Consider the following 26,024-nt stretch of genomic DNA (forward strand, 5'->3'; position numbering starts at 1 on the left):
TATTTCTTTCATATTCATGCACAGAGCAGAGAATATGCATGAAGACATCTTTCTCAATTATAGTATTTAGTGAGACGGTGCTGTTTGTTAATTGCAGTCTTCAACCTGGGGTTATCTGTTTTTGGACTGTGTCCTTCTTCATGATGGTCTCTTGGAGTCAGCAGACCCCTGCCACTCCAGCCCCCCTACCTCCTCCTTTAAGCCCACCTACCTTTTCATTTCACCCCTAAACAGCCAGTCAGAGGCACTTTGAAGTGAAGGCAAAGGCAAATATAAAAGGAGTGAGTGTCCTCCGTGAAAAGGTACCTTTTCATTGTGGCTATTCCCCAGTCTCGGCTTGCCTCGGGCCTGCATGGCACTCTACCTCCAGTCGCTAGCCGGGAGACCGGCATGTCCTGAGCTTTATCCAGGAGACACAGATTATCTTCTATTGCTTTGAAGAGGTTGCATGTGAAGAGGACAAAACAGGAGCACCTCTCTTCACAGTCTGCTGCCGTGACATAAATACTAATGTGGCTAAATTTAAAGGCTACCCATTCAAAACACACCTTGAGTCAGTGTGAGGAAGTCAGCCGACTCTGCAGTAGCTAATGTGATTATAGTTAAGCTAAGGGCAAGGGGACACAGAGAAGGTCTGACTTTGTATGAGGTGTGTGAACTCGCTGTACAGAAATATTGCACCTTTTTAATAATAAGAATACTTCTTTTGAGTCATTTTAGTTATATTAGAGTTCAGACAACTGCTTTCTTTTTTTATTCTTTAGTGGGTTCTCTTACATTGAGTGTGCCTTGTTGCACCATCGTGTTTCTACAGAGGTCGAGAACAAACAAACCAAACAAAGGCTTTAGCTAGGGCCTTCCGTGTCTTTTACAGCCATATTCTGGGAGGGTGAAACAAGGGATGCTCACCTGGTTGCAGTCTGCAGTTTCACTGCTAGATGCCACTAAATCCTGGACCTTTAGTTCTTAAAAAAATATTAGAATCTATCAGGGCAGCCTTCTAAACAGCATTTTTCTAATACTGTTAATTGCTGCCGGTCTTTATTGACTGTTAGAAGAGAGGCCCCCTTCTTGTAAAGCTTATTCTGCTCTGATTGGTCTGTGACACAGGCCTGAGCCAGCAGTCAGCACAGCTCACCATGTCTCCAGTCAGCTCTATCCATCCATCCATCGTCTATACTGCTTATCCGTCAGGGTTGCGGTGGCCTGGATCCCATCCCAGCTGACTACAGGTGAAAGGAGGGGTACACCCTGGACTGATTGCCAGTCAATTACAGGGCCTATGGTCAGTTTTGTCATTGCTTTTAACTTCCAGTTAGGTGTACTTCTAGCATGAATATCACCTTAAACCATAAACCAAAACACGTTAGTAGAGGAATCTGATCTGCACCACCTTTACCTTCACGTTTCAGCTCAGTGTTTTTTAGTTTGACTGATCTGTTTAGTCTTAACATTCTGATAAGCATTAAACCTCCATTTTTGGACTACACTGGTTTCAAAAAGAAGTCAAATTGTATATAAGCTTATGAGAAAATCAACCTAGTCCTCATTTGAATTATTAAATCAGTAAACAGTTTCCAAATGTGTTAAGGGTATAAGTCACTAGTTTAATATTGTAAATGATGATATCCTTTAGAAGATGCTGTTTTGGTTCACATCTCAGTCATATCCAGTCAGGTTTAGAGAGACAGCAACTTCAAGCACTAGCAAAACTTAGCAACTAGCTGGTAAACATAGTGGACCATATAGCAGTTGAAGAGCTAGATGTTCTTTCAGTAGCTGGAGGAGACCAAAACGGTTTGGAACGGGAGAGGGAATATTGGACTTAATACTGGATGATAGGTCAGAAGTGGAAAAGACTTGGGTCATTCAGGCCTGTATAGATGAGGACAGCAATGACTGTCCTCCCTACAAGATATACCACTGAGTTGCTCTTTAAAAATAAAAACATATTTACCAGAAGCATTTGATGGCTGTTACTGCTAATGAGAACTGATACGCAGATTACCTGCTACAATCACATTTGGTAAAGGTCAGGTCAGACTCCACGGTGAAAAACTGCTCTGGTCTGGATCTAACCTCCTGAGAAAAGCAAGCTAAAGATTTTATTCTGCAGTTATCGACGAGGGACCACAGCATTAAAGAGAATCACCTTAGGGTGGATCCCTGGTCTCACTGATGAAACATCTTACAGGCACTTGATAGCTTTTTACATTTTATAGCCAAAAGCTATGCTTAGAAAATATCTGCTGGTTACCTCGTTTTGCCCATTTGTCAGTATTTCTGGACTGGGTTTACTTTGCAAAGACCCAACTGGCTCGGTCAGTTCAAAAGTGAATTTAAAACAGCAGCTCTGATTTATGAAGAGAAGGGAAACTGGGATAGTGCACTTTGTCTATGGGGGATCCAGAAACTTCTAAACCAACTCTTACATCAAATGAGCAAGAAGTACAGACGAGTACTGAGGAGCAATCATAAGTTTGCTTCAAAGTAGTATGTAATCCCAAACAGCCCTTAAAAGATCCCAAACTGGAAGTGGAAGCTCCAAGGTTACTTTGTGAATCAAATATTTCAGGCCCCACTGAAAGAGCTTAATTGCTTAATTATCGATTAAGCGTAAGACCGCAAATATGTTTCAGAATTAATACCCATTTTTACATGGTCAAAATGAACTATTTTGCCGTGTTCAGTTGGGTAGGAACACACACATTAAAAAACCTTACTCCAGGACATAAAGAAGAAATAAAAGAATTTATTTTCACATGAATGACCTGGCATGTTTGGTCCACACCCGCTACAAATGAAATAGTGGGAATGTTTTTCAGAACGTTCTGGTGAGAAGAAACACAGGAGTAAACACAAGCTTAAAACATTAGATATACGTTTAAGTGCATTTAATACAGAGATGACACAACTGAAGCTCAATGAAAACAGCATTACAGAACTGACAGACATAAAAGTGGAAGAAATAAACATAAATAGGAAGAGGAAAAACAAAAACAGATATATGCATTCATTAGGAATAAATATGTACACTGATGCAGCATCCCTTTATAAACACACACACACACACACACACAGATAAACACATAGTCATACTGTAAAAAGATCTTTTAAAATGTGGACGGGCATACAAGGAAGAAGAGCGTAAGTGCTTTTATTCTTCTCAACCAAATCTCTTAAAAGTTAAAATAGAAGCTTTATAAAAGCTGGAAGCTATCATAAGTTTACATTTTCGGTTAATTACAATCGCTAATATTATATCAGGTAAATTTAAGTCTACTCCATGACAATAAAAAAAAAAGAAAAAAAAAAAAAGATTAAATGTCAGTTAACATAAAGGGTCTCTCACTGAGCAGGTTATTCAAAAATAAAGAGCAACAACACAGTAAAGGGCAACAAAGTTCAACCTTGTAACTTTAACTAGCACATAAAACACAATGCTTAACTACCTGCATTTGTTAAACAGAAATACTTGAACATCTAAAATTAAATGTAATTTTACTTGGCAAAGTGAAATAATACTATCATCCAGGGACATTTGGAGACAGCATGAAGTCCCTAGAGGACAGACATGATATTTACTTTGTGTATAGTTAGTGTTAATACTTCACTGAACAATGGTAAACAGCCAGCAAGCTGAACAGTTTAACACATGAACACAAAATATAACAATGTTCCATTTAAGTAAGTTAAAGACAATGTCAAGAAGATCTCTTAACAATTGCAGACAAAAAGCAGAGCATCCTTCATTTTTTAAGGTTAAGGCAAACTTTAGCACAGTGCTAATCACACGCCTATAGCCCCTCCCATGGTGCAGTACCGTTCCAGTTAGCTCTGAGTGAGCAGAGCAGTCTTCAAGCATTGTGCGTGTTTGGAAAGACACACCAAACTGCTTTGTCAAATCAAGAAAGGTATATTTACCCCCTCTGAATTCTCAGCAACACAGACACCTTAGCTGAACACGACAGGCATCAGGTGGGTGAACAACTGGTTTATTGTTTTAACCTACACAGCCTAAGTTTCAGCTAGTGAGCAATCTAGTAGCTGGACAACTCTGATACTGGCACATATCAGACTGAAGTCCCTCACTTCAGTGCATTTTTTTAAAATGTGGCAGAACGCCATTTATTTTAGATTTGGAAAGTCTGTGCAGAGTTCCAGTATGGACAAATACCAGTTTGCCGTACTCCACAGGTAGCTTCAACTTAGCACACAGACGTCTGTCAGGTCAGATCTTACTGTCAGTGGCAGTCAGGACAAAGAAGGTAAAAAGATGAGTTCACTCCTGGTGGTGCGCCGGAGCAGCAACGTCTCAGAACAGGTGTGTGGTCGAACGACTAAATGTATGATACTTCCTCTCAAACATGGATGTCAGATTGACCATGGAGGGGGAATGGCGTGCCTGTAAAAAGAAAAGAAAGGGATGAATAATGAAAAGAAAAAAGTGTGATAAGGAGAGGTAGTAAAAAAAAAAATGAGAATCACTGTGAATCTAAAGCTAAAGAAATCTATAAAAAGCTAAAGAATCACTGTGCTTCATTAAAACTGGTTATTGTTCATTTGTTTTGGCCAGTATCTATACCAAACCACGACTCTAAAGAAGAGGGATGCCGTATAAAACATAAAACAATGTGATCATTTACTAATCCTTTTTGATATACACTGATTTGAGCTCATCACCTTCACAGATTTTTGTAAATATATACCTATCCTGAGTTTGATAACAGCAGTACAGTTCAAACAAGTTGGGACAGGGGCAAGAAAAGAAAGACACGAAGCACCTGTTCGGAACATCTCACAGGTGAAAAGGTTAAACGGTAACAGGTGATAGTAACATGACTGGGTATAAAATGGGCGTCCTCGAAAAACTCAGCTGTTCACAAGCAAAGATGGGCTGAGGATCACCACATGCCAAACACATGATTATAGAAAGGATATTACTAAAATGGGCTTAAAACTGCTGTCTGTGAACACAGTTTGTTTGCAAATGTTTACATTTTATGCAGCCTCTAAACTTCTTTGGAAATAGGGTTGTAACAACATCGTACTCTCCAAATTAATTACTAAGATCCAGGATGGTTTTGGCATATAAAGTAAAAGTTAACTGTACAGTTACTGCCCCAGACTGTCCACTGTAAACATCGGACAGGGTTTGCAGACCCCCTTCTTCTTCAACCTAACGATCTGTGTTTCCTTTAATAGGAGATGTGAACTCCGGTCTCCTGGGTGAAAATAATGACTCTGAATCCAGGCTCTATTGCCAGTTCAAACAAATCTGATCTAACACATATATAGCATTTGGATTAATATTTATCCAACCAAACTAAACTACATTTTAGAACTGACGTTTTAGTTAACAGAGCACCCTGTGCTTCACTTGAGTGACGAGCTAACAGGTTAGCTTGGTCCCAGAGCTCTCAGTCACCACTAACATCCCTGAATTGATCAGTAGTGAAATGAAACAGGAACCTTTAATGTCAATGGACATTTGCTTATTACACTCTTTAAACGCAGAAAAAGGTCCACCCCCATTTTAATTTATTACTTTGCAGTTTTTAATTAATAGTGGCTCTAATGTAAGTGCTTTAATTCTGGGTTAATATAGTATTTGGGGTGTCCTGGTTTTATCCCCCCTGATATCCTGGCTAAATCTGCCTTATTTTCTGACTGTTTGGTGTTCTATTAGACTTTGTTGTTCAGATGATGTTGAGTTTCCAGATCTCAGCAATTACTTTGGAAGGTACAATGTCATAATAACTAAAAGCAAAAACTAAAAAGCTGTTATAAATGACTTTTTAAATGACTTTGAATGACCCAAGTAGTTTCCAGGAGGACATGGTGTTACTGTCTGAAAAAAGAAACCATGCAACTTTGAATGAATGTTCACTCAGCCATTCAACTCAGTTTGATAGCAACAACCCAACTCCCTTTCGAAGTGCAAAGTCTGTGCAACAAGACTGAATGTCATGTGAGCTGTCTAGCTTGCAGTCAGGAGTGTGTGTGTGTGTGTGGATGAAGGACAAAATCGTGTTATGTTCTCCAGCCTAATTTTAATTACTGAGTGCACAAAGACAAACTCTGTTACTAGTGCCTCTCTGCCTTCAAAGCCAAACTTTGGCACTGAACTAATTGAGACAGGCAACCTTTGCCGACACAATCACACTTCAGTAGCTTTCCACCTGGCTTTTGCACACACACACACACACACACACACACACACACACACACACACACGCACACACACCAGGTGCTCTCGATGAGCATTTCGGCAGAGGCATCGTCTTTTCTCCTGCCTTTTTATGTCAGCCGACGAACGGTAGCTAGCAGGTAGTGGACTTGACTGCATGTTGCTAAGTGGTGCTAGAGGGCTTCACAAACACTGAAGATGGTAAGGGCTGAATAAATGAGCAGATTAACAGGCTGCTCTCACAGAGGAGACAGACCAGGTCAAGAGTAGTGCTGGTCACAATGCAAACATATCTGACCCTCATTACACACCTGCCATAACCAAACCTGAATGCTAACCAACAGTCGTGCATCAAAATGCCTCCATTTGAGATTCAGTCAGTGCACATACATCAACAGATTGTTTCTGCTTCCAGTGATGTACTGGCAGTGTCAGGCAGAGGTATTCTTACTCTGAACACTGAAGTTTACTCAGATGTGTTTTTTTATTGGAGCGAATTAAGAGGAGTGATCACTGGTTTCAGGAGTGAGAAAATGCCACGTGACAAGGATAGTACAGGAGTCTCTTATGTTATAGAGCCTCTAGAACTATGGCGTCACCATGCACTTAATTTGCATTTTAGCTCTAATGCCTAGGAACTGTTATGTGATCCAACAATCTCCAGGTGGCTTCTGCGAGTGTGGTGAAGCCCATGAAAATGCCCATTGAAAGCCCACTTACCATACAATGGTCTTGGTCTTACAAAATAATACACTTCATTATAGAATGTTGACTTAAAAGGGACCTAGAGTTGAAAAGGTTTCCAATTTTGCCAGCCTAGCCTGGTGCGCAAGCTTAAAATACATTCATTCCATGCAAGCCAAATGGCATGGCATTTCTCAGGTGTCCCGGGACAGCAGATCAGCTCAGTACCCTAACATGGTGCTTCCTCCGTTAACGCAACACCTAAGAGATGTGCACGCATTGCTGCTGTACGACTCCAACAAACAAGAGAAGAGAGAGCACCTAATGTTATCTTATATGCTATTGTACTTTAGTATGAAGTCTTGTTTTGATCTGCTGCTTGCCCTGTTTCTGCTATATGTTGTTAAGACAGTTCAACAAACCTTGTATCTATTTCAAATTAAAAGCCCTCTATGTTTTCAGTGGACAGAAACCCATTTGCAGGAAAACTCACTGATTTGCAAGGTTCCCATACAAACGTGAAATGTAGCTACTATCATCTTTTTCTCAAGTCTCACCAGGCTGAAGTCTATTTATTTATCATTTTGATGTTAAATTTTAGAAGAACAAAAGTTTAAGGTGGAAAATTAAGGTGGACTGACTTGACCATAATACACTGCTAGATACACTACATAATAGGGATATAGATATTTTATCAGGTTTCTATGGTGGTCTGATCCTGAAATACAATCAGAAAAACCATAGCTAATGCGCTCTGATAAAAACTACATTTTACAGCCACCTTTCAAGTCAACAAGAAATTAGACTGAACTATTTTAATATTTTTTATATATTTTTTTTTAATAGATTTTATTTTTAGAACAGATTTTGATTTACTTACTTGTTAATTCACAGAGTTTATTTGGTGTTAATTAGTTTCAGTTTCATCTAATTTAATGAGCAACAAGGGAAAAATCTGAATTTGTTTTGTTCACACATTTGAAAGTTAATAAACAATAAGGGGATAAAACATGGAGGCAGTTCCTAAACTGTTGTGTTTGTTGGCAGGCTTGTGTGGGGCTCACTGTGAAATGGTTCAATGATCTCTGAACGGGTGACCCTGTCATTATGTTGTGTCAAACCCCATTTCTTAAGCATGAATACCTTTCAACAGTATTCATATGCCTGCAAACTGGTTAAATGGCTGAGGTAAATATCATTGACATATTATGTGCTAAAGGACAGATAACAGGTGACGTGCCGCAACATGTTAAAGCTCAGATGAGGAGTCAGTCTGGCTTCCATGAATTCATTGACATTTTAATGTAGTGAGCTGTTTTTTACGTAAAATAAACATCCAAAATTGAAGGCATGCCTTGGGATTTAGATTTTAACTCTTGATATTTGAGATACAGTATCTGATACCTGGTACTTGCATTAGTTCTTCAAGTACTTTCTAAAGAAATTGTGCGGGTCTCTAAGCTAACTTAATTGTGATTAACAGCCCACAGGAAAACTCTATGTGACAGCATGCCTTTAAAGGAGCCCTTTTTCCTCTGGAGGAAAGCAGGCTTCCATCTGGACAAAACCATTATGTCCCAGCTGTACACCAGGCGAGCTCCATTGTACCCTTGTATATACAGCCCATTATTAATAGCAGTCATGTAGTGAATATTACCAGCCATCACCACTGCCACCAGTTAGTAACCCAGGTGATTCATAGGAAGAGAGCTATTCCAAATCAACCCTTAAAATCTCTGCCCTTTACACTGCCAATCTCAAGTGAGGAGAAGCATTAGATTCACACTACTTACATATTTCTAATCTCCTCTCATCTAATCACTGAAGGTCAGAGTTCAGCTGTAGAGCAGACCCTTATTAATCTGATCTAGCTTTGTCGCAGGGTCTCAGCTTCTAAGGAGTTGATTTGGGACTGGAAACGCACCAGTGGTATTTGGATTTTAAAAGGCCAACAATGAGTACAGCAGGTATTAAGGATTAGTTTGAAATTAAAATGGTATTGGTGCACCCCTAGTTGAGACAAGAGCACAATAATGTTTGCTCACGTCAGACTCCAGACTCCAGACTCCATTCAGCGATGGCTTAAAGCAGAGTCTCCCTGCGAGGACTGGTCAGGACAGCACTGCGGGGGTCCAAGGGGATTTGGGAATCCTTGCATGACTCAGAAAAGGTCATGCCTTTGAAAGTAACTGGCTGAGGAGCCAGGGACCTTGTCTGGAACCCTACAGTGGGAAGGTGTCTGGATACATGCTGACTAGATTTTGGCTGGGAGTTTTTGGGGTTTCGAACAGCTGGAATGGAAGTAGAAGTGGGACCAGTTGATGAGGTGGCCTGTGGGGAAGCGTAGAGGTTTGCATGCGGTTGTGCTGGCTGGGTCGACAGTGGAGCATGGAGGATGGACTTGCGTTCTCGGGTGTTTGTGCAATAGTTGGGGCAGAGGCTTTGGCTGAACTCAGGGGCAGTGTTGTGGCCGGGGATATGGGCAGGGGTTTGGGCTGGGCTACAGGGGGTACGCATACAAACAGGGACCCTGGCTCTTACAGGAGGATGGTCCAGAGAGTTAGAGCGCTGCACCACGGCATTGCTCTTGGCAGAATCACTCAAACTGAATGTGGAGGCAGAGCGAGACATCTGGAGTACATAAAAAAAAAAGGCACAAACACTGAGCTGGGATTTACATACAAAGAAAAAAACAGAGGATAAAACATTGAGAGACCAGACAAAATTAAATGAAATAAAACTAGTGCTGCTGCCGCGCAGCAGTGAGTCAGGACTGGGCATTAATAGAAAGTGGAGGAAGATGGAAAAAAAGGAAGACAAAGACAAATGAGAATTATAGGAGGGTCCATCAGCAGAACTGTCTGGATCAAAATAATCATTAAAAATAGAAGTCATGTCTCTAATTCCCACAGCACACTGCCCGAGTAGATATAGGATGTTCACACTGGATCTTCTGGGTCTTGAACTTATAACCTTTGCTGTCAACGGCACAGCATGATCATGCTGAGCTACCTACAGAAGTGCTTTGTGCTGGCAGGAATTATGAGGTGGCTCCATACACGGTTATGACAAATACATGAGACATTTGAGAGGGGTAGAAATAACAATAACAGTAGATCTCCTTCTCCTCCAAAGTAAGATGCATTTCATATCCTGGTAATCAGGAGCCAAGATTATGGCAGTAGCTCCATTAAAGTTCCTGATTTTCAAATACACATCTATTGCTTTGATTCAATTGCTCTATTTGTAGTGAAGTCCAGTGTATAGGATTGAAGAGGGTCCACTGGCAGAAATGGAATACAGTATTCTTAATTATGTTGCATGCATGTATCATCACATGAAACTAAGAATCAGTGTGGTTTCCTTATCTTAGAATGAGCCTTTTATATCTACAGAGGGAGTGGGTCATCTTACACAAAGGGCCCAGATGGGACAAAACAAACTCCGACTATAGAGCCCTGTGTGTGTTTTCATATTTATCTGTCAATTATTTTGCAATATGGCTGCCAAACACACTGCTTTTATCATCCCTGCATCATTGAAGACAAGCTAATAAGTTAGCTGAATGACTTCTTAAAAGTGTACAAGTGCTTTAAATAATGTGGGGTTTGAGCTTTTTTCCTGCTACTACTCTACTACTCAACCACTTGTTCAATAAAAATACAGCAAAATGATGAAATTAACTATTCAAACACTTGCCATTATAGTGTAGGAAGATAAGCGAGGAAATTGCCAAACTAACACAGTCCTACAAAAGAGCAGACAAAGTCCAAGCACATTTAAGAGCAGAAGCCTTTTTCCTGCTTTTTAATCAAGTTACATCAAAATGCCTGACACCGGCTGAAAGCCGTTCCGTCAGGGTTTGATGGAGAGATCAATAGCCCGGTTCTCAGCGAAAAAGAGAAAGAGATGGACAGAAAAGAAAGGAAATGGGGAACAGATGGACAGATAGATGGACAGAGAGACAGCCAACGGCCACCCGGTATTAATTGTGATGTGGGACAATGTTGACACCTTTGCAAACACTTTTGGAAGTTTAGGAAACTTGTCTCAATTACCGAAAGGTACCACAGATGAAGTAAGTAAACCAAAATATATATCAGATATTGTCCCATCAATCACAGAGGACTCAGATATGAGAGAGAGCATGAGTGATGACAAACTGTCAAAATATGACTTGGGTCCTGACAAAGATTTGCAGATAAATAAAAGAAAGACGATACAGACTCTGACCTAATGTGGCTGTACCATCAGTACAGCTCATGTTTCAGACAGCAAAGTAAACAGAAAGACTTACAGCCAGAGTGGAGCTGCTGCACATGCGGTTCTCACAACTCAGCCTCTGGTTTTTCTCATCCGGAGTATTGTTGGCCATGAAGGCCCTCTGGATCACACGCTTTGGGGTCTTTGTGAAAGAGAAAGCCCTGGTCACCTAGCGTGCACACACACACACACACACACACACACACACACACACACACACACACACAGTTAACAATTCATACATTTATGTTTTTGAATTGATTCTTTTTTCAGAGATTCCACATGATTTTTGCACTGAACATTTTTCTTTTATCATTTTCATTACTGATTATGACGATTAATAAATGAATCTTTTAGGCTATAAAATATCTAAAATTATAAAACTTGTTCCAAACGCACAGAAACATAACACACCATTTCCAGTACCTTTTGTCTGAGAATCGCCTCTACCAGGCATTATGCGGTCCATTAAGGCTATATGGTTTGTTAGCTTATTGTGTTTGATTTACGGTACTTAAAAAAAAAATGAAGTGGCCAAACAAATAAAATAAATTCAAAAAAAAGTTCTATATGCTTTTGGGATAATATCAGGCGTAGGCTTGCACAGCGCTTGAACAGTACCATACTGTCTTCAACCTGACTAGTTATTTTCTCCACATGTTGTAATAACCAGTAATAACCATTATGATACACATGTTAAAAAAATTATCTGATAACAAACGCATAGCGCAAGTAAACACTGCTTATTTTACTTCAAATTGGATTAGTAAGAGACAAAGATTTGAAGTGAATGGGACACTTTACTGTACAAAAATAAGCCCGTGAACAGTGTGCTCTACTGAACAAATTGTTATGGAGACACTAACCTCATACATATTTTTGGCACTTCTCCACCGACAGTTCTTGTTACTTCCCAACAAACATACATGCCGATACCATCTGCAATAAACTCTTATCTGCCAACATGTCAACCAGACTGATTCCTCTATCAGGCTCCATTAACAACTGAAATTGTTAATTTGTCGATCAAATTAACTTGACAATTTTTCTCAGGCACTCTATCAGATAACCAATTAAATTACTTCAGACTGATTGCTCAGTTTAAAATCCTGTGAGCTGAAATGATGAGATTATTGTTACTTTGATTTGATGAGAATTGTTCAAGTTTTTGTTTCATCACAACAGTATTATAAAAATCATGTGTGCAATCACCAAGACCTGATGGTAAAACATATGGCAGGCAGGGGGGTGAGGGAAAAAACAGGAGGAAACAGTAATTTGAAAGGGTCTTGTTTTCTGCGGAAGCCTTGAAAGGCAAACGTTCAGCGACGGGTGCTTTCTTAGCATCCACCAAGTCATTAGCTGTTGTGACAGCCACTGTAAAGGATCAGCGTTTGTATGGGAGGCCAAACATTCTTCCAGTAGCACCAACCTCATACGCTGTCATTATGTGCTTTTATCCCTTTTATCTGTTCAAGAAGCAGTCAAGTACACAAAGAACAACAACAGCGGCTAACCTCAGCATACGTGGCCGCTTTTAAATGTCGCTATATCAGCAAAAGCAGATAACTTTGTAGCAGCAAGAAAACGGAAATCAGTAGAATTACTGGCCAGACAGTCAGCACCAAAGATCGACACTTTTATTGCACTCAATCGTTTCTTCCCTCAAAAGTTTCTTTGAGCACTTTTAAAATCAGATAAATCATTTATCCAGACACTGTTTGACAATGTGACATAATTTTATCTGCTTGTTCCAAAGATTCTTTCGGGGCAGTATCGGGCTTCAGTTCATTTAAATATTCAAATGCTTTAGCTGCCCTCCTTGAATTAGTTTGAAAGAGAGACTTAAAAAAAAAAGAAATCAGATTTCAGTCCTGGACCGTTGTTTGATGACTGCACAATTACATCGAAGGGAAAGGTCGGCACTAGATGTCTTGCGTGTAATTTCATTCACGTCCTTGTAATGAAGCATAAAATAATTCGGAGATTTACCTCATGATCTGGACTACAGTTTATAAAGTCCTGGCAGTCTGAACTACAAGTAAAGCTGTACCTGAATGAGGACATTCAGGTCAACTCAGAGACAGCGCTTCAGGTCCATGTGTCTCTCCTGCCGGGCTGCTGAAAGCTCTGGCAGGTGAAGATCCAGTCCCAGTGGAGGGCAGTGGAGGCCAGTGGAGGTGGGTGTAGCAACGACCGGTTCAAAACTACTTTTTTGCTACGTTCAGCATCAGAGTTAAGCGCGTGTGCACAGCAAACAGAAATGAGATGTGGCGATAGAGTACTTCATTCAGTCGCATCTCAGCACCTGAACTGCCAACTCTGTCAAATATGCCAACAGACTGTACATAACCGCTAGCTGCTAGCTGCAGCAGTGGGCAAGTCACACCTTGCATTAAATCAAAGCACAATTGCAGTGATTGGCTTTAAGCAAAATTGTAAACATAGTCATTTCATTCTAGATCTGCAAACCCAGATTCTGGATCTACAAAAAGGAATGCAGAAATCATTTGACTGGAGAAGTTTCAATACGACTTGCAGAGCTGGACAACAAGGACCGGCTGTTTGCCAGAAGCAAGCAAAATCCCACTTTCGACCAGTAAATATAGCAAATCATTTGACCGCAGATCGTAAAGCCATTGTTTTTTACAAACCTGATGATGATAAGTAGTTAAAGATCCAGTTTCAACTCTGTTGAGAGTTGCATATGTGGGTAAAGACGAAGATGAGGTGAAGCGCGAGCAAACATTAAAATTATGCCTGAAACATGAGTTTAGTTTAGTGTGCAGTTTGCTGCAAGTTTGTTACTTGCTAATCACTACAGAACTGAACAATTTGTATAGGGGCAAGTAAAACATTTCTGACTCACTCACCTGATGGAGCAAGCGAAAGGTAAATCATTAATGCTGAACTCTGTACTAAGTCACAGTTACGACTTTGAGCTTATTGATGCTACTAAAATTAAGTGCAGTGATTCTTCAGACTTAAACGATGATTCCATTAGTCACCATTTAAGGAGGCAGCACTAGCTTGAGCAGTATATGTTGTAATGACCAATCAATGCAAAAGGTGCAGGTTGGAAAGGCTCATTTTGAGAAAGTGACTCTTAAAGCCTTTACCTTTTTAGAGGTCTTCTTGATGGCTCTGGAGGCTTTGCTCAGGGTGCTGTCCATATCCTTGGTGCTGACCTGTAGTGAGTCTGGGTCTGTACACTGAATCATGTCCTCCTGGTTACAAGACAAAGGACAAACCACAATACAGTCTCAATCTTGATAGAATAAAACATGACCTGAAGACTGCAATTCATGTAATCTATGGCAATAGATACATTATGCTTTGTTGCCAAAAACAGTTGATGAAGAGAGGATGTGTAGTAGGAGACACACACACACACACACTTTACTTCTCTGTTCCCCTCACCCTGTACAGAGCTTGTTAACAAGTCGGGGTCTATCTCGTTGATATTCACCTTGCAGCGCTGACCCAGTGAAAACAGCATTAGGAATGCAGCTGTGAGGTGGCAGGCAGAGGCCAACATCGCCCCCTGCTGCTTGCTCTGCTAAATACAGCAGAATAACCTCCAGATCTTCCAGAGGGCTCAGTTATCATTAAGCTTAATCAGGCCATAACAAGTCTATTTTGCCCAATTTCCCCAAACCATTAAAAGGATAATGTGGGTGATATTCTATGTTTTTCATCCCATGAAAACACCAAAACTCTGTGCCATATAGCTACACTGTCCACTGATATTAAAAACACATCGATGCATGACTGAGTGACATATTCCTGTACTTCCACAAAAACACACACACTGTTTGTTTATCCTAAATCCTCCCTGCTGCCAAAAATTGTGACAAGAGCACCAAATGTGGATTAATTCAGAGCTGAAAATAGTCCAACAAATCCATTATTGCCTCCTGTATGAGTAACCTTTTCTGAAACCTACAGGAGATTACTGGGTCTTTTTCAGATGGCGAGTAACATGTAGAGTTACTTCAGTATTCCAACAGTGGACGCTGGTCTCATCTCACACACACACGTCCCATCCCCCTGACAAACAGTATAAGGTGTATTTAAAGTTCTTATTTGTGAAGATGCTGAAGGAATGAGAAATGAGAGTGTGTGACGGCAGTAGTTTGCAGTGGTAATCCTTGTTACTATGTTTGTGGCAGATTTATAGCCTTCCTAACACTCATTCACAGCCAATATTCTGTCATCCTCCATTGCTGAAGCCTAACCAACTACTGGTGTCTAAACCACTGCCATGGCCTTCTATGCAGGTGGAAACTCACAATTTAAATGTAGCTCTAGAGCATATCACCAGCCAACTGCTCCACTATGCTCTTTGCTATATTTTTCCATAGCTATAATTAGCTCAGTTAGCTGTGGAGCTAGCGGCCCTATAGCTCACTGGACTGTGCATGGACCACAATCTCAGATCAAGGGAGGAATCGCTGCAGGCAACCAGACTCAGCTTTTTCTAACTGAACACAGCTGGACACCAGACTGGGACCAGACACAGCCTCTGAGAGCGATCGAGGCCAGTTTGACGACAGGGGACACTGTATGGAGGTGATATACAGCAGTTCAGATGAGGACTATGACTCTGGGAACAAGAAGTCACGGCAGATGGGGGCAGTAGAGAGGTGAAGCAGCAGCAGAGAGGGTTTATTTTGACTAAACTAGAGATGATTGTGGAAAGACGAATCGAATATTGCCTCTAGAGGTACAAAGTGGATAGGCTAGGGGATAGCTGGCTACCATGCTAACTTCAGGAGATATCTCTGCGACACAATACATAGATGTTTTGATATAACATCAACACTGTTCTCTTTGTTCACATTCTGTTGATATGTTTTAAAGTGAAATTCTGGCCATATTTTAAAAATCGCACCGTTAAAAGGACCTGCTGCAAGCGCCTGCCTTCTTTTTGACGTGTGTGCATGCCTGTGCGCCGACTCACCGCATCAGCCCTGCAGATGGTGTTGGCGACATGGCGGCAAAGTTTTCGCAGCCAGGCACTTTTAACCGTTTCCTCTCCGGCCAGCTGGAAGCTGAACAACAAGTTCTCCTGTTCAGTTGGAGGGCGAACCACCAAGGCGAAGGCGTTCACGCACTCTGAAGGGAGGAAGAGAAAGTGGTGGAGAGAGAGGGAGAGCGAGAGAGAGGACAGAGAAAATAATGAGCAGTAACAGAGAAAAGGGAGAAGAATAATCAGCAAGCAAAGAGTTTGTGATGAAGAGAATGAGAGAGAAAAGGATGAGGATACAGCAGTTGGACGAGGACAAGGGAAGAGAAACAGATGGGATGAAGCAGACACAAGTGGAGGGAAAGAAAAAATCAATCATTACTGGTCCATGTGCATAGATAGTATTTTCCTCTAAACAATGCGTTCTCAGAGGGGAAGACAAAATAAAGGAACCAAAATGTAAGAAACACACGCGTTTGGATCTCTTTCACTTATTTCCATCAACATGTCCTTCTGTAACTTGAAATCTGGGATCCTGGAGCTTAAGCAAAATTAAACTCCAGGGCTTTGCAGAGTAAAGGATGGAGAAATCCACTTCTCAGAAATGTTCAAAAATATTTAACTCTACTGTGTCAAATGTGCAGCAGTGTATATGATACCATCTCTGTTAGCTGTCCCATGCCTTTTTGCTATCCCATTTATCATCAAGGCCCAGCGAAGGCTCTGCTTCTCTCTCATTACTATGAGGCTTCATCAGCATGGTCACAAAAACAAGAAACCAGAATACTACCAAGCTTTACAGGTAAAGGTAGTGTCATTGTCAGCACTTTAAGTCACAGTGAACACAATCATTACCTAATTGTTTATTAATATCATTCTAATACCAAAATAATGGGATGGAGGGGAAGGGGCAGAACAAAGCATTTAATTCATGTTCGAAATCACACACGAAAGCACAAATGTTCACCATTTACTTGAGGGTGTGAAATAAGTAATAAATTTCCACACGGACAAAACAAGTCTTCTTGGCATATGTGTTTTCTAAGCCCAACACGTCAGTGGGAATGGTGATCGAGGGAGTGTGGTCTTCACACCAAGGTTGCTATGGCGAACTGCTGTATGTGCATAACTATTCAAGTCCCAATTGTGTATTTCATTAATCTGACTATAATGTGGAATTAAAACACCTTGATCTTAGCATGTTTAACTTCAAAAATAATGAACAAACATGGATTTCAGATGATTCCAACTATGGAAATGAAGCCTTTTATTGTCAATGTGAGCAAATTACTCTTAAAACAAAGATAGCCAGGTGTCCATATAAACGTTATATATGTATGTTAAACAAAATTCTTAATTTAAGAAATAACCAAAGTGATATTATACTTTGAATGACATCCATGCTTGTTGTGGGACTTTCCAAAGTGCACCTTGGGAATGAAATGATGTTTATCAGTTCAGTGCGTCCTTAAATGAACACAGTGAGAAACAGCTTCTAATATAAATTGTTTTCGAAAGCAACTTGGAGTTTGTCATTGTTTCAATCAATGTGTTGTATTATAGATACATTTCAAACTGTGTTTAACCACTTTTGGGTATTACAGTGGGGTAATGGTGCAGGTTGAGAACAAAAAAACACCCACAAAAACAAAGTGAGAAGCGATAAGTCATTTCATACCCTCTGTATCCTGCAGGTCCAGAACTCTTCGAATCTGGGACAGCGGCATCAGTGCAATGTGTTTGAGCGGCGGCGGCGGCCTGGTCTGTCCCAGTGGACTTTTAAATGTATTGATCACCTTGTGTCGCTTCCTTGCAATCTGCAGAGACACGCAAACACAGCCGGACACTAAATCAGACAGCAACTTTGAAGGTAAATAAACTTCCAAATAACAACCCATTTATGCGTGTGTCTGCGCAATTTTGAATCGAGTGCGGGTGCATTCAGCAACGTGTGGGTGAAGCTGCTATCGGTTACCTGGCAATAAATCAATGAGGCTTTCGTAGAGGTAAACGATGCAACTCATTAATGCCACATTAATTAGAAAGAAAGAGAGAGAGAGAGGGGTTGGGGAGAGGATGAAAAAGGGCGCTACATCACAGGTCATTGTAATTTGGCAGTATGAGTGAAGAGGGTCAGGAATATGCATATGAATGCAAGAGTTAGTCAATGATTAGTGATGATGGAGGGGAGTGGTGAAGCCACCCACTCTAACACAACAGTCACTCATTAGACATATAGGACTACTGTCAGAAATGCACACACACAGGCTCATTAGGGGGTGTCGCTGACATTCTGAATCAGCACCTCACCCACCTCATCTCTTCAATGATTGCCCACCTTGTTGTTCTAACGCTGCCCCTTTGCTAATTAAGAGACACGCCGACCGTGTCAGCAATGATAAACCGCACACACATGAATCGATCACTTTTTCAAACTTGTTGCCCTTTCCCTAAGGATAAATTTGGCCATGAAGACAAATTTTCAAGTCAAAAAGAAAACACTGTATTGGGAGAAAAATACATGGCTCTAAAACAAGTACTGTCACTGAAAAGAACATTCCACTGAAAAATCAAACATTAAGAATTGTTTCATTTTATTTAGACAGTTTTTATGTTGCTGCATGTCTGTCTGTCTTTCAATGGATGTTTTCTTTTCCTTACACTGTCAGTATTTTTCAGTGTCACCAGCTTTCACTTTCAACTCGTTGCCACCATTTCGCCATAGAGAGGAGGGGTCTGATATAAGTTTGCAAGCAGGTGACAAGCAGCGAATCAGAGAGCAGAAGGAGAGTGGCATCAAACCGACTGGCTGTCGTTATGTTTATTTCTGCTGTGTAATAGACTATTAGATCTATACTGAGGAAACTTTTCAGATCTTATCATTGTTATGTTTTATTGCCCAGCCCTATCTGCATACATGTTTTCTAATACACACTTTCTGCCTGTCACCTCGCCAGCATCTTCATCACCTGCACATATGGACTGTGTGAACTGTCTGGAAATAAAGCCAGTGATGGCTCTCGCACAATCACTACACTCCAAACCTTCATTAGGAGCCCAAATCATAACTCAGGCCAAGAGGAGGATATGAGTGACCGTCAGTCATTTTGGCAAAATGCGAAGCAGTCGGTCTGATGGATCTAAACATATAAATACGCAGTAGCGCTTGTGTGTACTGCTGCATGATGGATGCAGTGGCATCACAAGATGTCCACGTGAATGTAATGTGCTTTCTGACCTCCACCTCAGCCTTGTGGCACCTCAATTTCCGTGTCACAAAAATTCATTTTCTTTGTTGTGTTCCCGGTTTATGCCATAATTCACCGTAAAGAATCACCGATCAACAGGCTCAAAATTCCTGAGATGCTTTGCACTGACCATTTATGAATGTGGGCACGCAGAGGACAAGATATGGGGCTGATAAATGTAGAGACAATTCCAGGTTGATGGCGGATTCCAAGGTCGGAAAAACTTTAATTTTCAATTTATAGTTGCTGGGTGAAGATTCAAGTACGGTAAGAGTTAAAGAGTAAATTTCTGGCCAGGGCTGTAGCTAAACCTTCAAATTAGACTACAATAAAACATGTAAATGATGTGTGAATGTGTTCTGTATAAAACGGTCAAACGTTTACTGGTGCTTATGCGTTTTCTCACCTCAAGGCAGTCGTTGAAGAGGAAGAGCGTGACATGTTCTCCACGGTCACATGGCTGGTCTCCCAGGGCGATCGTTTCTACCCGGTAAACAAGACTGCGATGGGAGGACAGCAAGTTGGCCTGCAGAGAGGACAAAGAACAGAAGAGGAAGATGTGAGAAAATAAGCTGAAACAGACATTATTATTATTATTATTATTAGACGTTCTCATAGTGATTAAATTATTAAAAGTAGGCAGCAATTTCCTATAAAACTACAAAAACACCATATGTACTCGCCCTGCAGTAATTTCTCTCAGTCATCACTAATGAGCCTTTGTGTGGTGGTTTCTGCGTCTGCAGAAACTCTGCCCACTGCCTGCATTTCCTTATTTTCTCAGTACTGTGCTGTGTCAAGATGTTTCTGGGCTTCAGCCTTTGTGCAGCACAGTGTAGCCCCCAGCCAATAACAGCACAAAGTTGTGACACAGCAACCGGGTTTCAGCCGTCTTCATTTCTCCACGGTCTCTCTGAGCCGCAGGAATGCCTGCGTGAGCTGCACAGAGACAGGATGAAGCCTGCACTTCGGCTGTACGAAAGGCTGTGCGGAGGTGTGGGCACTCGTGTGTTAGAATATGACCGCTGTGAAACAACCGAAAAATAACGTTTTATTTCTCTGATTCACTCCGGTGTTTGTTAACTGCTGTTTTCTCTCTTCATTCATTGTGGATCTAACATGAGCACCGCTACTTGCTCGCTTCTCCCTGACCTTTACAGCATCAAGGGATGGCAAACTGTGAATTGTGCGTAAAGAAACGGCAAAGTATTCGGCATATTATGCCTTTAAATGAGGTATACAACACCGTCAAAAAGTATGTGCTATGGAAAGACTTTCTATTAGCTTGCAGTCATACACATTTAATCCCTACTGCTGCTACAACTTCAAATAACCTGCATTTTCAGATCAAAATATTCCTGAAATTATCAGGACAACCACACATCCAGAGTCTTTCATAAACAATAAGTACTGACATTTTTAATGTCTCCCACGTCAATTAAACAGCTTACTGAAACCGTTTATTGATGACATGCTGGTGGAAGACATCGTAGTGCCTAAAACACAGTCAGACTTACAGGACAGCCATCAACTTCATAAACAACATCAAAGATCTGCTTCTGGCCTTCAGTCTTCCTCTTGTCCTCATTGATGTGACTGGTGAGGAGGAAAGAAAGAGGTGAAGTTAGAGAAAGTGAAAATAATGTCAGTGTTCATCTCAGCAGTGCTGCAGCTCCAAATTAGAAAATTTAGCAGTTGGTCAACAAAAAAGAAAAATTAATCAAGCAACAATTTTGATACTCCATCACTTGCTGAGAAATGCTGAAAATATGATGGCTTCACCTTCTCAAATTCAATTTGATTTAATTCAGTTCAATTTATATATATAACACCAAATCACAACAACAGTTTTCTCATGACACTTGGAGCAGGTCTAGACCAAACTCTTTGATTTGACTTTTAGGGAGACACAACAAAACCCCCCTGAGAAAGCACTTGGCGACGATGGCGAGGAAAAACTGCCTTTAGAAGGCAGAAACCTCGGCGCCGCCCCCGACTTAATGTGGCCCGCATCTGCCTTGACTGGTTGGGTAGATTTGCTTCTTATTTCAGTTTTCTATCATTGGAAACTCTTTGGGTTCAGGACTGTTTAAACAAGCTATTTAAAGAAATCCCTTTGGACTCTGGGGAACTTTAATGTATGAACTTAAATAATTCTTCAAATCTGATTGCCAATGAATGGAGGACAAAGTGACAACAGATGGAAAACAGGAAAAAAAAAAGATTTTCCTGCTCACAAAGCAAAACAGCAGCATTTCAGTCCCTTACAGTGAACCCTGAACTCAACCTTCCCTTGAAATATTTTATTTTAATGAAATATACTGGGCTTCAGAAAAAGAAAGGACTGAAGCACCAATTCATGGAACAAAGGTCACATTTAAAAACATCAGTCGCATGCCATATACATAAAAAACACACTGAAATGTCAAGCATTCTGCTATGTCAACAATTAAGTGTTTCAATAAAGGAAACGCTTCAATCAAACTTCAGTGAAATCGCCTGTTTCGCTAAACTTTGGTTCAACAAGTCAGTTTTTACAAGATTACAACCTATTTGCAGACAATAGTCCAGTGTGATACAAGAGAGTTCAAACGAGGTAATTTGAAATGAACAAAGAATGCTGGCTGTGTGAGCGTCAAAAGAAAAAGTGAAGTTATGGAAACTCACGTCATGACCTCTTTCAGAGACTCAATTGCTTTCTCCAGTGTTATCTTGTCTGGGTTGTCATCTGATGTATGCTTCTTTATGTCTGCAGTGGGGGAAAGAAGTGGACAGATTGTTAAAAAGCAATAAGGCAGGAAGGGATGAAAATCATGTCAAGAAAGGTGAGAAGAAAAATAAAAACAGACAGGTGAAGAAATTACAGATGTATCAATGGGGGATAATGGAGGAAGGAGGCAGGTGTAGACGGAGGAAAAGCCAATGACGGATGCAATCAATACAATAATTTTTATTTTCTTAACTTTTAACAAAGAGATATGTGTGTGTTACCATTAAGAAGGAGGGCCACACTGGGCAATCTCTGGACAGGTCTGATGAGCAGCTCCACCAGCGTCTGCCTGCCACACTCTGGCTTGGCCTGGTTGATCTGCAGAATCAAAATGTGTCAGTGAGTCTGTGTAAACTGCACGCTGATAACAAAATGATAGTCAATTCGCTCAAGCCCAATCAAAAGCTGTTCGAATGACCCTTTTCCCAGACAGCAGTCAGTGTTTTCTTAAAAAGCTCTTTGCCAGAAATGAAAGGCCACACATAGAAAAAAAGAAAAATATATTTCTGTCATGCACAGCAAGGTTCATTGTCCTGACTTTAAGTTTTTCATTTCAAATAATTTTTATTTTTAAAGTAACAAACAATCTGGGACAAGTGACAAGAAGACATGGCTTTATTTTCAGAGATCACAAACCAAAAAAACTGGGAACCACTAGTCTATGTATATTAACCACACTGACTGATATGTCATATGGTTTTTCATCTTTCTTTGCTACTTCTTCAAAGTCTCATCTGTGTGTAACATCCAAAGGTCAGAGAAACAGAACAAATGCAAAGATCATACCTTGAGGAAAGCATGGAAGCGTGGCTTTTGTTTCTCGCAACGAACAATGGTCTCCTTGCTCATTTCAAAAAAGTTGACAAAGGGTGGGTAGGCCTTCACCAGCTCTTTAGACTGGAGAGGGAAGATGAGGACAGGTCAGAAGCATACAGAAGAGCATCCACAAAGGGTTCCCATCAAAAACACTTTCTTGTTCACAGTTGTTTTCAAAGCAGTCCTTGTGGAATAACCATCAGTGTCACCACACTTAGAGGCCACTCTGCAACTGAAAGGCAATTCTCAATACTTACCCCACACTTCCTTTTGTTGCATAACTAGAACAGGTGCATGTTTGTAAAAAGTGTTTAATCTCTGCAAATCGACCTTGTACAAAGAAAGTAAACGCAACGCAATCATCAAAAAAGAATTCAGCCCACGATGTTATTCAACACTGCATCACAGACAAAAGGTCCTTGGAAAGTGTTCATGAACCATTTAGACAGTTTCAGCATCGCATGCAAAGACCTGTCCTCCGGCTGTTTCAATTTACCAGTGCCAGAATTAATATTGCAGAGATGCCACAGTTCAAACCATGTGAGCATGGAGGGGGGTCTCCTCAGGTAGTGTCTGAGCGGTGGCTTTGACCTTTACCGGCTGTTGCAGGCAAATGTCAAAACCGACTCCTTCTGATATTAGTTTGCACGTTTTTGTTTGAAAGATGATTTGACTACACTTTTTACACCGATTTCATAAAAAAAACAAAAAACAAAACAAACCAAAAAACTGCTAAACTTGTGTCCACATCTCTACTTCCACTATACAAAATTAAAGTAAAAATCTGGCTCTGGTGACATCATCTACAGCCAAAGCCTGTGCACTAGTGATCTGTTGGTTCACAGGTTCCATCCATACACCTGTCTGTCTTAACAGCCCTAACCTGTCACTTGATCATACAATAAGAGAAGAATTTTTTTTAAATAAAAATAAACTTTATTTGATGCGTACTGGGAGTTTTTCATAAGGCCCATGTCCCCTCTGCTAACATATGAGGAGAGGAACTGTGATCTGTACTGCAACCAGCCATCACAGGCTGATTAAGAGGTTTTGGCTTCAGTTTTCATGTTGTCCATCTTTAAAAACAGTCAGTGGCGTTCTCCAGCATTCTGAGCGCGTAACAGCAACAGCATAAGCAGCCATATATTTGTAATTCTTTATATAAACATACAAGTGAGCAACAACAGTAAAATTTTTACTATACTCACGTATTTAAGAATGATGTCTCCTACACTCTTGTCCTCTGACCAGTCTGTCAGAAGCTCCTCAAGGTCACTCTGATGAACAAACAATTACACACAGAAAAAATAACATGTCAACAAAGTCCTCATTAAAGATTACACCATCACAATTATTTGGGCAAAGATGGTCTGATAGAAACAGTCGAACATACACTACCTTTATTCTGGAGTGAACCTCGTAGATGTCTGGGATGCTGCCAAATATCGTCTTCACTTCTTCTTGGGCCAGGATGGGTCCGCCCACCTGCCCTTCCTTCTCCAGTGGAAGCTTGAAAAGCTTCAAATAAAAATCAGACATGAGAAAGGCACATAAGCACACTGGCACTAACATATTCCACAAAACTGGAAAAAAAAAAAAAATATATATCAAAACATCAATGAGCAATATTTAGGAGGCTTCAGAAATGCAAGAATGTTCTTTCAGGACAGTAAATATACATATCACATAAAACGTATTTTCATATACATACATTTACATGATTTAACGGTCTTGAATCCTTCAGGTTACTTCAGATGTGAATTAAAGGTTAGAATTTAAGGACGGTTTCACAGCTGTAGTTCAGTTCATTTGGTCCATTTCATGTTCAGGCTAACTAGCTAAGAAACCAGCCAAGACTGGTAAACATGAAGTTATAGAGACTCAAAGTAACTCACTTCATGCTTTTTCCTGCTTTGACTCTTCAGTGAGATTATTCAGATGTTCGAGGGGTTATATCTATTGACTAGAATGTTGGCTGATAGGGGTGGAGCTGAATCTCAATAGGTTAATCGACAAAGCACAACTGGTTTTCAAGAGGGATAAAATACAAATGTTTAGTCACACAGCTGCAGATTTAACACCAGAAAAAGAGAGCACTGTTCACTGATATTCTGCAAAGTTGCTGTGCCACTTCTGCACTATGCAGAGCCTGTGTGACGGGAGGCAGGCGAACCTCGCTGTGTTAAAAACAAACAAGTCTTCCTTATGCGTGACTGTTTCCAAAGGCAGCCCCTCAGGATCTCTGCTCCCCGAGCTCATTTGAACGTTAAAATGGTCTCAACGTGTTTCCAGTGTGGACACAGACAGTCCAACAGCAACTGCTCACTCACTACCAGCTTGCTGTTCATGGCCGTACTGAGTCCTGACATTGTCACGCCCACTGCGTTACCGCGAGGACACTTCCCATTGTCTGGTGCAGTCCTCTGCACAGTCAGTCTAATTTGGTGGGGATAAAGTCCTGGTGTATTGCTCTGGATTTATGTGTCAGCATGAGTAACGCCTGAGCAGATCCAAGTGTGCACAGCATGAACTCTCAGTGCAGGAAAGTGTCACAGACATTACAATGGAATTGTGCTTTTTTTTTTTTCTATAGATGGGACATTGTAAACTGCAATGAAAAATGACAAAAACGGCTTCTCCTTTTAACCACTAATTGGTGCTAGCAGCATGGTTCACCACCTGGATCCACTTGAGTTGGTAACATTTTGGGATTGGGTCTATATCTCCTCAGACCTTTTTGGATCTTATCTAGATTTCATTAGGTCTGTCTTGGACAGTCTGTGTCATTTCTAGATGTTGATTTAGGTTAGACTCTCTGCTGGTTGGCTTTTAATCAGGTTCAGTCTACTACAAGGCTTTACAATTATATCATCACCTGCACTAGCAGGTGTATAAATCAAAAAACAAAACACTAGAAGCAATAAATGTCCCAGGATTAATTGCTATGTAAAACATGATTTGGCTCTGCACTGCATACTGTACCATATTAGCACCACAACCACATAGGCATCCAACCTGTGTTACTGTATAAATCTGCTTAGCACTCTACTGCTACCTGTCCATCTGAACATGGGTTTATCCTCT

The 26,024-nt window shown here is 40.7% G+C and overlaps 1 protein-coding gene across 7 annotated transcripts in view; it reads right to left on the minus strand.

Moving 5' to 3' along the window:
* Positions 1–2,732: 2,732 nt before the first annotated feature.
* ect2 (epithelial cell transforming 2) overlaps positions 2,733–26,024 on the minus strand; it is a 42,695-nt gene continuing 19,403 nt past the window's right edge. For 4 of the 7 annotated variants that reach the window (XM_046391957.1, XM_046391956.1, XM_046391958.1 and 1 more), the window contains 13 exons: positions 24,339–24,458; positions 24,149–24,217; positions 22,911–23,021; positions 22,346–22,442; positions 22,022–22,103; positions 20,872–20,950; positions 19,761–19,880; positions 17,785–17,923; positions 16,101–16,255; positions 14,257–14,364; positions 11,172–11,306; positions 8,920–9,505; positions 2,733–4,405 (listed from right to left, as the gene is read on the minus strand). In XM_046391957.1, the coding sequence (XP_046247913.1) occupies positions 8,957–9,505; positions 11,172–11,306; positions 14,257–14,364; positions 16,101–16,255; positions 17,785–17,923; positions 19,761–19,880; positions 20,872–20,950; positions 22,022–22,103; positions 22,346–22,442; positions 22,911–23,021; positions 24,149–24,217; positions 24,339–24,458 (1,764 nt within the window). In that variant the 3' untranslated portion in view covers positions 2,733–4,405; positions 8,920–8,956. The remainder of the gene's footprint in view (positions 4,406–8,919; positions 9,506–11,171; positions 11,307–14,256; positions 14,365–16,100; positions 16,256–17,784; positions 17,924–19,760; positions 19,881–20,871; positions 20,951–22,021; positions 22,104–22,345; positions 22,443–22,910; positions 23,022–24,148; positions 24,218–24,338; positions 24,459–26,024) is intronic. The other 3 variants (XM_046391961.1, XM_046391960.1, XM_046391962.1) reach the window with 1 other exon arrangement.

Source organism: Scatophagus argus, chromosome 6 (assembly GCF_020382885.2).
Source record: "Scatophagus argus isolate fScaArg1 chromosome 6, fScaArg1.pri, whole genome shotgun sequence".
NCBI classification, from domain to species: Eukaryota; Metazoa; Chordata; class Actinopteri; family Scatophagidae; genus Scatophagus; species Scatophagus argus.